We start from the raw sequence: 13,768 nt of genomic DNA, 5'->3' as shown, positions 1-13,768 counted from the left end.
TGGTGTTTGATCCTGAAAAATAACCTATTACATGGAAGGCATAGAAGTCTATAGACATGCGCATGCTTGTCGTCAGTCAAAAATCAAGATGAAAATCTTGACTACTCTCAGTGCTCCGTGGCAACTGGACTTCCCACATCCCTGCTTTTCTTTGCTAACACCGCCACGCAGCTCCTTCTATACTCCTCACCCATCATGTTCTTTTCACGCAGACCTCCTCCCTCAGACACTGGGGTTTCTAAATCTAGCAGTTCTAGTCATGGATTTTACAAGCTCGGTTTTGACCCATCTTGGCCATCCTTCTCACCAATTTCTGGCTTCATGCAGAAATGAACTGCCCTCCTCCCACCTTCTCCTTGCACTTTCCCCACCTACTCACTGTGAAAAAGTGCCCTTGTAGAAAAGGATTTGTTAGTTACCACACTTTGGATAAGATGCTAGCACTATGTCATCGCTTCTGGCTTCAAAGGTTTCCAAGGCTTGGAAAGTCTCTGAGGTGCACATGATGATTGGGTAAGGGGTTCCCGGGTAGGTGAAAAACAGGAGCGACGGTGCATTTTCTTTTGATTTTTCCAAAGCTTCATCAATGTAGTCAATAAATTTGGAATTAGCAGTCATGCTGGCTCCCTGCTAAAGAACCTGCTCTTTGATTGTCCAGGGACAGTGGTAGCTTTTAATGGGGCTTTTCAGGAGGTGGAATAAAGGGCTCCTCCCATTCACATGAGAAAGAAATAACTTAATTTTCATCCACCCCCACCCCCAGCTTTCTGCATACCCACCTCTGATGAAAGGCACACTGCAGGTGCAAAACAGGCTGAGGATCAGGGGATATTACCCCAAGGGTTGATTATATTACCGTTATAGGCAACCCTGCCAAGGAAAGTAAGAGTAGAATCTCTTAATAGATGATAATAGATATTAAATATCTAACACATAGTTATTTAATTGAATCAGGTATAAAATTTTCCTATTAGCAAAAAGCAATTTATGGGTGAAAACTCTCCTTGGTTAATAGCGTTGAACATACATCCTCCATGGTGTGATGCAGGGGTGGAAAAATTTTCCCTTCTTCTAGGTTTTTTGGATCGTCTAATAATTGATATAAGATCAACAGGAGAAAAAACAAAATTACGTACTTAATGGGGGTTCCATTATAATATGCACACTCAAAAGGCCACCAGGTAATTGAAGCTTATGTAACACCCTGAGTTTAGGAAAGGGTAGGGGTTTGGGGATACAAAGGGGAGGAAAGCCACTCACACAAGCTAGAGGAGATGTTTGGAGAACTAGGGTTGCCCTGTTTTGCAGGTAAGTTTTTTAGGTAAAAATGTATCCCTGGTAATATGTCTCTTCCTGTACAGCCCTTCTTTCCAATGTAAACTTAGGTAATTGAGGGGGAAAGTAAAGAGCTTTTCCTGAATCTGCTGGGTTTTTAAATTCCCTTTAGCTCAAAATAATCCTCATACCAAAGTGGCATATTTTGGGGTGGCAAAACCTGGTCCCCTTCAGTAGTGACAAGGAAGTGATGGAATTGCTCGGTAATGTAGTGGGGTGGAAAAGAGGCAACCCTAGGCACCAGTCTCAGATCTGTCATTTCCTGCCTCAATAGACTTAGAAGTCTGCAGACCCGAGTTTGAATCTTGGCTCTACCACTTACTAGTTGTGTTTTTTTGTTTGTTTTATTGAAGTAGAGTTGATTTACAATGTTGTGTTAGTTTCAGGTATACAGCAAAGTGATTCAGTTTTTTTTCAGATTCTTTTCCATTATAGGTTATTACAAGATACTGAATATAGTTCCCTGTACTATACAGGGTCCTTGTCGTTTATCTATTTTGTATATACTACTGTTTATTCGATTTTATATATAGTAGAGTGTTTCTGGTAATCCCAAACTCCTAATTTATCCCTCTCTCCCCCCTTTTACGTTTGGTAACCGTAAATTTGTTTTTTTATGTCTGTGAATCTCTTTCTGTTTTGTAAATAAGTTCATTTGTATCATTTTTTAAAAATTCCACATATAAGTGATATCATATGATATTTGTCTGTCTGTCTTACTTCACCCAGTATGGTAATCTTTAGGTCCATCCATGTTGCTGCAAATGGCAATATCTCATTCTCTTTTATGTCTGAGTAGTATTCCATTGTATATATACCACATCTTCTTTATCCATTCATCTACTGATAGACACGTGGTTTGCTTCCATGTCTTGGCATTGTAAATAGTGCTGCTATGAACATTGAGGTGCATGCATCTTTTCAAATTAGAGTTTTCGTCTTTTCCGGGTATATGCCCAGAAGTGGGATTGCTGGATCATATGACAACCCTATTTTTAGTTTTTTAAGGAACCTCCATGCTGTTCTCCATAGTGGCTGCACCATTCCTACCAACAGTATAGGAGGGTTCCCTTTTCTCCACACTCTCTCTAGCATTTGTTTTTTGTTTTTTTAAAAAATTTTTTATATATTTATTTTTGGCTGTGTGGCGTTTTCATTGCTGTGCGTGGGCTTTCTCTCGTTGCGGCGAGCGGGGGCTACTCTTTGTTGCAGTATGCGAGCTTCTCATTGCGGTGGCTTCTCTTGGTGCAGAGCACGGGCTCCAGGCGCGTGGGCTTCAGTAGTTGTGGCTCGTGGGCTCAGTAGTTGTGGCTCGCAGGCTCTAGAGCACAGGGTCAGTAGTTGTGGCGCACGGGCTTAGTTGCTCTGTGGCATGTGGGATCTTCCCGGACCAGGGCTCGAACCCTTGTCCCCTGCATCGGCAGGCGGATTCTTAACCACTGCGCCACCAGGGAAGCCCTCAGCATTTGTTATTTATACCCTTTTTGATGATGACTAGCTGTGTTATTTTGAGCTCATAATACCCCTTCAAATGTATATGTAAAATAGAGATAATGAAAGCTGCCTTTCCTGACCTATTTAACAATAGAGTTTTATGATTCCTAGAAGGGAGATGCTTTGTCAGGGGAGCACACAATGCAACGATGTCTCCTGTCCTCTCAGTCCATGCCCTGCTGGTTCAAGGTCCCTGGAGTGAGAAGCTCACTCTCTGTGACACAGTTTTTCCCCAGCAGTGCTCTCTTCTTTTTCCTTTGGATGAATCAGACTATGATCCCCGCCTCCTTTGCAGCTTGGTATGGCCCTGGGGCTAGTGAGAAGTGAGCGGAAGTAGTGTGTGCAAACTCATGGTCAGGACCTTGACACAGGAAGTTGATTGTTCTCTAATTTTTCTCTCTCCCCTTTCCAATACCTGGAGGACAGATGTGATGCTTGCAAGACAGACTTGCTAATTCAGAGGAAAACAGCACTCCAGGGGATGGTAGATACAGGAAGTGGTGAGTCACCCTCCCAACACCCACCCTACATATAACAAACCTCCTGAACTGTGTGTGAAAGAATACAATTATCTATCTTGTTACAGCCACTGGATTTTTGCAGTCTCCTTGTGACAGCAGTTTAGCCTCTATCCTATCTAGTACACTTTCGGGGTCAAAATGTACTCTCTTTGGCTTCTTCTTACGTCAAGTTTCCATAAACATCTACTGAGCTCTTTTTCTTCTTTCTCGCATTCTCTTCTCCATGTCATTCTTCTTACTCTTCCTCCATTTTTTTTTCACTAATGCTATGAACATAGTTTTTTTTTTTTTTGAACATAGTTTTTTGAAAACTGTATTTACCTTTCTCTGAAGTAACGCTAACACTGACAAAGTTAACTCCTAGTTGTGCGTAGTTACCTAGCTGCTACAGTCATTCATATATCATTTAAAATAATACCCAACATTATTGATCACTTGCATGTAGCAGACATCCTGCCAAGCCTGTAACATTACATGGATGGCTTAATGTAGCTTCACAATAGCCCTGTGAAATCGGTGTTACTATTGTTACCATTTTACAAGGGGGTTAATTGGAGTTTTACAGAGGCAGAGTCAGCCATTTGAGGAGCTGGGGTTGGAATGCAGGCAGTGAAGCTGAGTCACCTGGCAAAAGATAATTACAGCAAGATCTCTCTTAGAGCCCCCAGTGTAGTTGTCAGTATTACTGCATTCTTCGTGCTTCTTTACCTGCTGTGAGAAAGAAGGCCGCGAGGCTTTTCACTGAAATAAAAACACCTTACCTCCTGAGGAGACAGATTTTTATGACGTCATAAAATTCCCTGGATTCTAAAACATTTTAATTAATAACAGCATTTTTGGACAAACACTATATTAAATGTTTCTATCGATTGTGAGATGCATTCCAATTTCAGAAATGTAAACATACGGAAGCATGTGCATCATAGAATTGAGGAAATTTTACCTGTCAACATAAAGTGTCTTAGTGAGGCAGGTGGTGGATGTGGGAGAGGAAATTTTAATCTCCGTTTTACTGAAGGGAAAGAACTGACCCAGGGGGATTCCTAGTTAAGAATGGGTATCTAGGTTTCATTATATTTGTGATTATTTTTTTAAGGTTTGTAAAATTAAAATATTTGAGTGTCTTGCTGTTTTTCTGTTTCCATACAGCACTCCCCCTTGAAGGTCTTATTACATTACATTATAATAGGATGTTATTCAGTGTAGGTGGGAAGGTTGTGTATTTCAGAATCTCCCTCCCAAATAAAGAAAAGGTGTAAGACTGGACCCCCTGCCAAGCTGCTTAGTGGGATTGTCCCTTATATTCTAAAGAGTCTGTTTCCCTGGGGAAGGTAGAATTTAAGACATTAATTCAAACAGTGACATTAAAAAAAAACATGGCTGGATCCTAATGTCTGTAATTATAGGAGGATTTGGGGGCTGTCTGGAATTGGTAACGTGAGCTCTGATTCTTGTTAGTCTCCTTAGGTTCACAGCAACCTGTCAACCTTACAATTCTGAGTACTTGACTCTTAATTGTCTGGCATGCATGATTGCAAAATAACCCAGATTGGATCATGCATTTGCACTGGTGAGCCTTTGACTGCAGGTGGGCCTGATGTTCTGCGAAATCCCAGCTTCCCGTTTGGCTCCTGGATCCACCCAGGCCTGAGGTAAGTGGTGGTGGACCTCTCAGATGGTGCTGCCCTGGCTTGGCTCTTGCCTCTGGTGGCAGCGGCCTGGGAGGCTTATTATATTTTATTTTATTTATTTATTTTATTTTTGGCTGCATTGGGTCTTCGTTGCGGTGCGCGGGCTTCTCATTGCGGTGGCTTCTCTTATGGAGCACGACCTCTAGAGCGCAGGCTCAGTAGATGTGGCGCCCGGGGCCCAGTTGCTCCGCGGCATGTGGGATCTTCCTGGACCGGGGCTCGAACCCGTGTCCCCTCCATTGGCAGGCGGATTCTTAACCACTGCACCACCAGGGAAGTTCCATGGGAGGCTTCTTTAAAGCTCCTTTACACAGACGGAGAGGGGAGAGGGGAGAGGGGAGGGAGGGAGAGAGGGAGAGAGGGAGAGGGAGAGAGGTGTGTGTGTGGAGAGAGAGCACAAGCACAGGTGATTTTTAAAAAGTCTAAGGTGATTGAAATCAAGGCTGATTAGTAAAGCAGGGATTATGTAGCGGGGAGCTCCTGTGTGCCGATTGGCCCAAGGCTGGTTTTTAGGGGCAGGTAAACTGGCCCTTCCTGTGCCATCTTCCTCTCTACGTAGTGGGGTGCCCCTTCAGATTAAGTTGTGTTTTTGTTTTTTTTTCCTCTTCTTTAGCAAGAGAAGTGCTACTTCTCAGTGCAGTTCAGGATTGAAATTTACCTTGGAATCCAATATGTAGGGAGAGGGGTGTAACCTCTGTATTTGGGGACTTTACTAAAAACTGGCTCCCCTCATCAGAAGTTGACCATGAGGAGGTCAGGAATGGAGTCCATGAAAAGTGGATGCTGGAAACATTCAGGATCCAGAACGGTTTATCTGGTAACACTTTGGTCTCCTAGACTGAGGGTGATGGAGAACCACTCCACTCCAGAGGCCGGCCGCCGGCAGAGCCGGGGTCCTGCTCCCACCGCCCCTGCTTCGGGGACAGTGCCCCAGAGGCCACAGCTCTCCACTGCTCTGTGCCCTGGGCCATCTGAAGGGAAGGCTAGGCCAACCCCAAGTTCCTGGGCCCCTCTTGTCCAGTAGGTGCCCTTTAGCAACCAGCAGCAGTGGGTTATCTAGAGTAAAATTTCCTAGGTACTTGGTTTTTATTTTTTTTGTTTGTTTGTTTTTAATTGAAGTATTTATTTACAATGTTGTGTTAGTTTCAGGTGTGCAGCAAAGTGATTCAGTTCTACATACACATATATCTATTTTTTTTTCAGATACTTTTCCTATAGGTTATTACAAAATATTGAGTGTAGTTCCCTGTGCTATACAGTAGGTCCTTGTTGGTTATCTATTTTATATATAGTAGTGTGTATATGTTAATTCCAAACTCCTAATTTATTCTCGTTAATGTGGAGATCCCTGCTGCCCTTGCATTTGTGACCATTACCGCAGACTGGAACTTTAGCCAGCTTCTGTGCCTCAGGCATGATGCAGCAAGGAGGACTTTTTCCTGGCCACTTGCATCCCTCTGCTAGCGTTAGCATATCAGGACCACAGTGGGAATGTGGACCCTTTGGGAGGGGTGCTGGAGACTTGGAGGAGGATGGACGGGACTTCTGAATGGGAGAGCTTGAGCATTTGCATTCTGGGGTTAGGGCTGGGGCAGGTTAGTTACCTTCTCGCCCGGATTATGTAGAGGCACAGCCCTTATACCTGCTACTTGTGAGTCCCTCCACTTGACGCTTGTGAGAATCAGTGCCACTTTGGAAACCTGCCACCAGAGTCTCTCCCACCTCCCCCAACATCCTCTGCCTTCTTCTCCAATTCAGTGATCCAATCAGCTTGGTAAGAGTCTCCACTAGAGTCTTCTCTAGTTGTCAATGAACAACCTCCATTAATTAGTTTATATACATTCCCCGGTGGAAGTGATTGAGTTTCTGTGCGATTATTTTAGTCTTTGTTATCAAGCTTTTTTTTAAAAAAAATTTTATTTATTTATTTATTTATGGCTGTGTTGGGTCTTCGTTTCTGTGCGAGGGCTTTCTCTGGTTGCGGCAAGTGGGGGCCACTCTTCATCGCGGTGCGCGGGCCTCTCACTATCGCGGCCTCTCTGGCTGCGGAGCACAGGCTCCAGATGCGCAGGCTCAGCAATTGTGGCTCACGGGCCCAGTCGCTCCGCGGCATGTGGGATCTTCCCAGACCAGGGCTCGAACCCGTGTCCCCTGCATTGGCAGGCAGATTCTCAACCACTGCGCCACCAGGGAAGCCCCTATCAAGCTTTTTAATTTTCTTTCTTTTTTCAGTCTGAACCATTCCAGTTACCTTCCTAGTTTGTTTTGTCATCCTCGTTCCTTTAACACTGAGGCTCTAATATTTCAAACCAACATAGCAGGGCCTGGCAGCTCAAGGCATTGAGTAGTGCCTTAAGTGATGTATACCAATATCTATGTATCTATATATTAAGTAAGTTGCTGGAAGTCATAGGGGTTGCTTTTAAAATGAGAAATATTTATTGTGGATGAGTCTTTGAATGGGAATGAATCTCTAAAGATTGTGCATGTCCTGGTTGGAGAGAAAAGGGAACCTCAACAGAGTAGGTAACACCTGCAGGGTGGAGGTCTGAAAAGTTTTGAGAAAAATAGGTTATGACAGCAAAAACAATAACAGACAAAATAAAAAGCATCTTAGTACTAAAAGAGATCTTAGGAAAGCTTGAGAGAAAGTCAGACACAAAATGCTAATAAAATGGAGGTTCAAGCCAGAGACAGTTTCTATAGAGCAGATAGAAGAGATCAAAAGATTGTACAAAGCCCAGACGTTAAGAGGACACTAGTAGCGGGAGGGATGGTTTGGGGCTCTGGATCTGTGTAGCCCTGGGTGACTTTGACTAATAATGACATGCTTTAAATGAATATAGCTTACGCATCCATATTTCTCACATGTATCTATCACATTTATGACTGTTCAGTTGTGCCAATGAACCATATCAGCTGGACTGTGAGGGTGACCACAAACTGGGTTTCCTCTTGGTGGGTGTCAGACCAAAAGACACAATCAAGCCGAAGATCAGGAGAAGGAAGGACTTACTACTTGCAGTGAGGAGAACACCAGGGACCTTTCCCAAAGCAGTGTCTCCCTGAACAGCAAGACTGGGGACGTTTTAAGCTAAGAGGGCGCATGCATATTCATGAAGGGGTTTGGGTGGTATATGCATGTTCATGAAGGGGCTTGAACAGAGGAGAATTCAGCATAGAATTGGGGCACAGGTTGACAGAATCCAAGCTTTAGCTGATTGAAGTCACAAGCGTCAGAAAAGGTCAACATCATCTTTTTTAGGTTCCAGTTGATCTGGTGGTTGAGTGGGTTTTGAATTCTGCAAAACAGCTCAAGAATGTGCTTCAGGCTAACCTTTACCACTGAAACAGAACTGGGAGTCTTTACAACCTGATTTATTATCTTGCTATTGTTCCTTCTCTTGCCCCATAACAGTCATTTTGTTCCCTTAAGATTATTAATTACTGAGAACTGTTCAAGGGCAAGCATTGTGGCCAGGCTTGGATCACAAAATGGCTTAGGCCAAAAATGGCTTCTCTTATGTCAAGAAAGCCATGCCTGCTTCTCTTTCTCCAGGGACCCCCTACCCTATCTGCTCACAGGGGTTGGGTAAGAAAATTGAGGCAGTCACAGAAAGCTCCTCAGGGGCATTTCCTTTGCCTGGCATTAACAAAGCTCCAACTATTACACCTTCATGGATCCCTCAAATCAGAAGCAAGACCCTAATCACTGTGTACTCTTCATTAGTTATTTGTGGATATATTTTACCCCCCATTAGACTATAACTTCAGTGAAGGTAGATCTGTGTCTAACTGTTTTGGGTATTTCAGGCTTTGTCATGCACATGTTTACGGTCAGCGTTCAAGATGGCTGCTCTCTTGCTCTCTACATCCCCTGCTCGACCAGTCCCTGCTTCACTTACATGACTATCCAATCCTCTTAGTTATAGGGCTTAATTAGTAACTGCCTACTTGCTTGCACCCGGCCCCAGCTGCTGGTTTCCCTGATGGGCCAACCTGATGTGAATTCCACCTCCTTCACCCCCTCCCTTCCAAAGTAGCGAAGATTGCTGCCATGTTCTGTCCACTCTCTGCCACACACGGTGGGGTGTTGCTCCAGGACCTTGCTTCAGATGTGTAAGATCTGCTGTCTGTAATCTATTGATGTCTCTGTTGCTGTCTCCAGGCTGTTTCTTCGGTTTCCAGGCTGGCAACTACAAAGCTTGCAGGCCTGCGGGTTGTAGCCCAACAACATGGAGCCTTCATAGACCTTTATATTCCTTTTCTCCTCCTCCTCCCCTTTCCCCTGTTCATTCCCCGCTTTTCCTCCTCTTATTTAGTAGGCAGTACAGGCAGTGACTCTCAAGTTTTGATTTACGAACGAATTGTTTAGGGATCTGGCTAAAATGTAGATTCTGACTCAGTACGTCTGCAGTTCTAACAAGCCCCCAAGTGATGCCAATGTTGCTGATGCCACTTTGTTGAAGGGTGTAGAAAAATGATTGAGCACAGGCTTTCCAGTCAGTGCCCTGGGTTCAAATCCAAGTTCTGGCTCTTACTAGCTGTTTAATTGTGGGCAGGGTTAAACTCTCACCTTCTCTGTAAAATGACATACTCATAGCACCTATCATGACACAAAGTTGTTGGGAGGATTAAATAAAACAACGTAAGCAGCCTGCAGTCAGGGTAGACTTTTAGTAAGAGAACAGTAAACGGTGATTACGGTGTGTGGAGGGGCCAACCCCGGGAGGGGCGGGGCCAACCCGGGAGGGGCGGGGCTCTGCCAGCCCTTGAGCATGCGCAGCCCGGCGAGTACGCGCCTCAGGTAAGGCTCGCGTGCGGGTCTCTCGCTCAGCCGCCTCCCTTGGCAGCTCTTCAGAGCGGGGAGCAGAGCAGGCTTCTGGGGGGACCTCGGCAGAGTTCTGGGGGCGATACAAAGAACACTCGGTGTCACTGTATCCGTCCGCCGGAGGGGCGCCGGCCCGGCCCGAGTGTTTCCGGGTCGCTCAGTGACCTTGGCGCGGCACCGGGGCAGTGCTGCTTGCGCTGCGCGTGTGTCGGCGCCTGGCTGGGAGCCCAGGGTGGGGGGGTGTTGGGGAGGGGTGGAGAAGCCGGGTGTGTGGGGGAACCGGGGGAGCTGGGGAGCTTGCTGGAGCCGGGGCACCGGAGATGCGGAGGCCGCGAGGGGCTGAGGATCGCGGGTAGCCGGCCCGAGGCCCCTCTCGGAGGCGTCGCTGGTTGCTTGGCGCTTGACCGTGGGAACCTGGAAAAAGTGCCCTTGTTAATTGAACCCGGGGTCGTAGCAGGGAGACCTTGTGCCACATCTGGAGTGTGAGGAAAGACCTTGCTGTTTGAAATGTTGCCTGGAGATGCTGAGACGCGTCGATTTCCAGCTTTGGTGCATAGACGAGGGGTTTTCGGACGCACCATTGCACATTTGTCTTAAGCTTGTGCACCCTAAGTCAGCTTCTCAGCCCAGTGTGATGTAACCTCATGACACACAGCCCTGCTTTTCTTCGAGCCCATCAGAGGACTGCTTTATTTTACACTTCACCTGAGTTCCCTCCTTCTCCAAAATCTTGTCTAGTCTTACTCGGCCTCTGCCCGTTAGTAACCTGTCGTGGATGGCTATGCCTTTGGTGGTCTTTATCAAATGGGTTTTGTCAGTCATTATAAACACCTTTTCTGAAGTTGAGGGACATGGAATGTAAAATGTATGTATATCCGTTTTTAAGAAAGGTAAATGCTTTACTATACAATTATCTGCACTTTGTTTTTTGAAACTTTATCCTCGCTCCCAACAAAACAAAACAAAATTCTACTTGGCGTCCTTACACTGTGGATCTGGCTGCAGGCAGGCTTGGTTTTGTTTTGTTTTTCACCCTTTGAACGTCAAAAATAACCCCAAGAGAGCTCCCTGTACTGATCATGGCTTATTTCCTGTCAGTTATGTACAGCATAGTAGTAGACAGAGCAAAACAAGTCCCTCACCGCCTCTTGGTTATGTGTCAGTTCTTTTTTAACTCCCTCCACTTCATTTCTCTTAGGTGAGAATAATAAAGTTTTAATCTTTTAGTCCCCAGGGTGATCACATTATCAAAATGAGAGAAGGGAATCTGGGGGCTGGGGGGGAGGGACAGCTGGTTACAATATTAGTAGGATAATCCTACCAAAGTAGGGTATTTAATTACGCCCACCCTTAGACATTGCAAAAAGGAGTTAAAATTGAATGGAATGAGCTGGAGAGCTGGGGCTGTAGAGTATTAGAGAGGAGGTGCCACCTCACACAGAGAACAGAAGAGTGTTACAGAGCATACACAGGACAGTGTTGAAATCCTGAGTTTAAAAACCACTGGTTCTCCTGTCCTTCCTGACTTTGAGGCAAAGTAAAAACTTGGGTTTAGCTGCTTCCCTGGTGGTCTAGTGGTTGAGACTCCGCACTTCCACTACAGGGGACATGGGTTCAGTCCCTGGTTGGGGAACTAAGATCCCCGTATACCACTGGGCACAGCCAAAAGAAAAAAAACAAAAAATAAAACCACTTGGGTTTACATTTCATATACTCAGTAAGTCATATATGCTATTTTCTTCACTTGTTATACCGCCCTTTCCTTGTTAGCCTTTGCTTTAGTGAAAGAGAATAAAGACTTAAGCCCTTCCTTCTGACTGGCTTTTATTTTAATTATAGGAAGAGAATCAAGATTTGAAGTCTAGTTTTGCCACTTACTGGGTGATGGTGGTCAGTGTTCCCCTCACGTGGTCCAGAGGCCTCGTGTATAAACGTCACTTGGAGTTGCCTGCAAAAGGGCAGATTACTGGTTCTGCCCTTACTGGCACCAACCCTAGAGTTGCTGAATCAGAACCTGGGGATTGGGGAATTGCCTGCTGAGGCCCAAGAATGTGCATTTCTAACAAGCCCTTTGGGTGATGTGATTAGTTTGAAAAAACTTAGAATAGCAGCTCCTCAGGAACAAGAACCAGTTTATTGCTCAACTTTATATAAAATGCCCAGAACTGTGGCACATAGTTCAGTATGTTGTATAAATAAAACTTCTAGCTATAAAACATGTACAACGACTTGCAGAATAACCTTACTTTTGTAGGGTACTTCATAAAGAACTTCACATTTGTGCCCATTAGATCATATCTTATTTAATTCCTAGTTCAGCTAAAAAAATGTTTTACCCTAACTCCCACCATTTTATATTCTTAGGCAATTTAAAAATCTCAGTTCCATAAACTGTTAGTTCCTTTCACAATGCCTTGCATTTTGTCTCCGCTCTGTGCTTTCTCCAGTCATGTCTTTGGTTCACTTGTGCCCCTTAGGCATGGAGGTTGAAAACTAGGAAAGTGAGACATGTCTAATACAACTAAGGATACGGTAACTTTAGGGTTTTATTCCTATATAATCATTCAAACTATGGGAATGAATTGGAGTTATTTTTATAGAAGTGGTACTAAGTTTGTATATGCTTATTCAGGTTTACATTTATTTGTTATTGTTAAACTTAGGATGGCCCGTACTATGGATCCACTGGCAAAGAAGATCTTTAAAGGAGTTTTAGTAGCTGAACTTGTGGGCATTTTTGGAGCATATTTTTTGTTTAAAAAGATGAACACAAGCCAAGGTAATCATAATTCAGAAATTAGTGTTTTGTAGGGGGGTGTACAGTTTGCTAATGCATTTTAGGTTAAATGGCTTCTTTAGAGAAACTGCCTTTTCAGATTCAGTGTATTGATATTAGCCATTTTATGGGCACAAGGGGAAGAAGCTAGGTGTTATTATAGAATAAATGACTTCTTCCCAAAAAAAAAAAAAATTTAATGTTTGTGGACTAGGGAAAATGTTTCATACTTCCATGGATTTTACTAATGGGGGGCATAGAGCAGTGTCCTTAGTCTGGCTTAGTTTGGGAGCACAGATGGAAAAAAATCCAGCCTGTCCATTACACCTCATTGTTTGGTAAGACTGAAAAAGCAAGAGGTAACATAGCTGAATTGTCAAGTAACCAGTTTCTCAAGCTAGCAGAGTGCTTCCTCTGCATCAATACTAGCCACTAAAAGCCTTTCCCATGCCACTGGCCATCACCAAAAGTGCTTTGTCATTTTGTGGGGGAAATTTTATATTAGCGCCCTCAACTTTTAAAATCAGGAAGTGCTACTTTCTCTTTCCCTAAAGCAGGGAATAGTAGTCCTGGGGTGGTGGCCATCTTTGAAACTTGTCATTTGCCTTCTTAAAGGATGGAAGGGTATAAAAGAAAACATCCAAACGGTATTTAAAAGCAAAGTAAAGTTTAAGATCACTTCAAAAATTGGGTGTAGTGAAGTCTTATGTCTAATTCTCTAACAAGGTAAAATGGCATCCATAAGAACAATTTATAAAATTACACAAGGGAATTTCACATTAACACTGAAAATTTGCTTTTAAATACCGTTTCAAAATAAATTACATCATATATATAGGCCAAGTTTTAAAAACTCCAAAATAACTAGGGAAGGCTACATAAAAGGTTTAAGTGCAATTTACACCCTATTTAAAAAGATACAGTTCCTGGATTACCAAGAAGGACTTTTAACACAAATTTCTAATTTATAGGATTCCTATCTTATAGACCCTAAAGCTAGCACTAAGTTATGGCTCCATGTGTTAAAACAATGAATTTCTAATCATGCCTAATTTTAAGACTTTTCATTAGATTTCAGGCAAACAATGAGCAAGAAATTCCCTTTCATCTTGGAAGGTAT

The 13,768-nt window shown here is 43.8% G+C and overlaps 1 protein-coding gene across 3 annotated transcripts in view; it reads left to right on the top strand.

Moving 5' to 3' along the window:
• The window catches only part of CEBPZOS (CEBPZ opposite strand), a 33,995-nt gene that overhangs the window by 17,337 nt on the left and 2,890 nt on the right, over positions 1-13,768 (top strand). The window contains exons 3-6 of one of the 3 annotated variants that reach the window (XM_036872479.1): positions 3,256-3,329; positions 4,809-5,002; positions 12,536-12,651; positions 13,720-13,764. In XM_036872479.1, the coding sequence (XP_036728374.1) occupies positions 4,875-5,002; positions 12,536-12,651; positions 13,720-13,764 (289 nt within the window). In that variant the 5' untranslated portion in view covers positions 3,256-3,329; positions 4,809-4,874. Of the gene's footprint in view, positions 1-3,239; positions 3,330-4,808; positions 5,003-9,794; positions 9,849-12,535; positions 12,652-13,719; positions 13,765-13,768 lie in introns of those variants that run through there. The other 2 variants (XM_036872480.1, XM_036872481.1) reach the window with 2 other exon arrangements.

The sequence above is a fragment of the Balaenoptera musculus genome, chromosome 13 (genome assembly GCF_009873245.2).
Source record: "Balaenoptera musculus isolate JJ_BM4_2016_0621 chromosome 13, mBalMus1.pri.v3, whole genome shotgun sequence".
In the NCBI taxonomy this organism is placed as follows: Eukaryota; Metazoa; Chordata; class Mammalia; order Artiodactyla; family Balaenopteridae; genus Balaenoptera; species Balaenoptera musculus.
Note: the sequence above shows the minus strand (reverse complement) of the source record. Positions and strands in the feature narration are given on the sequence as shown.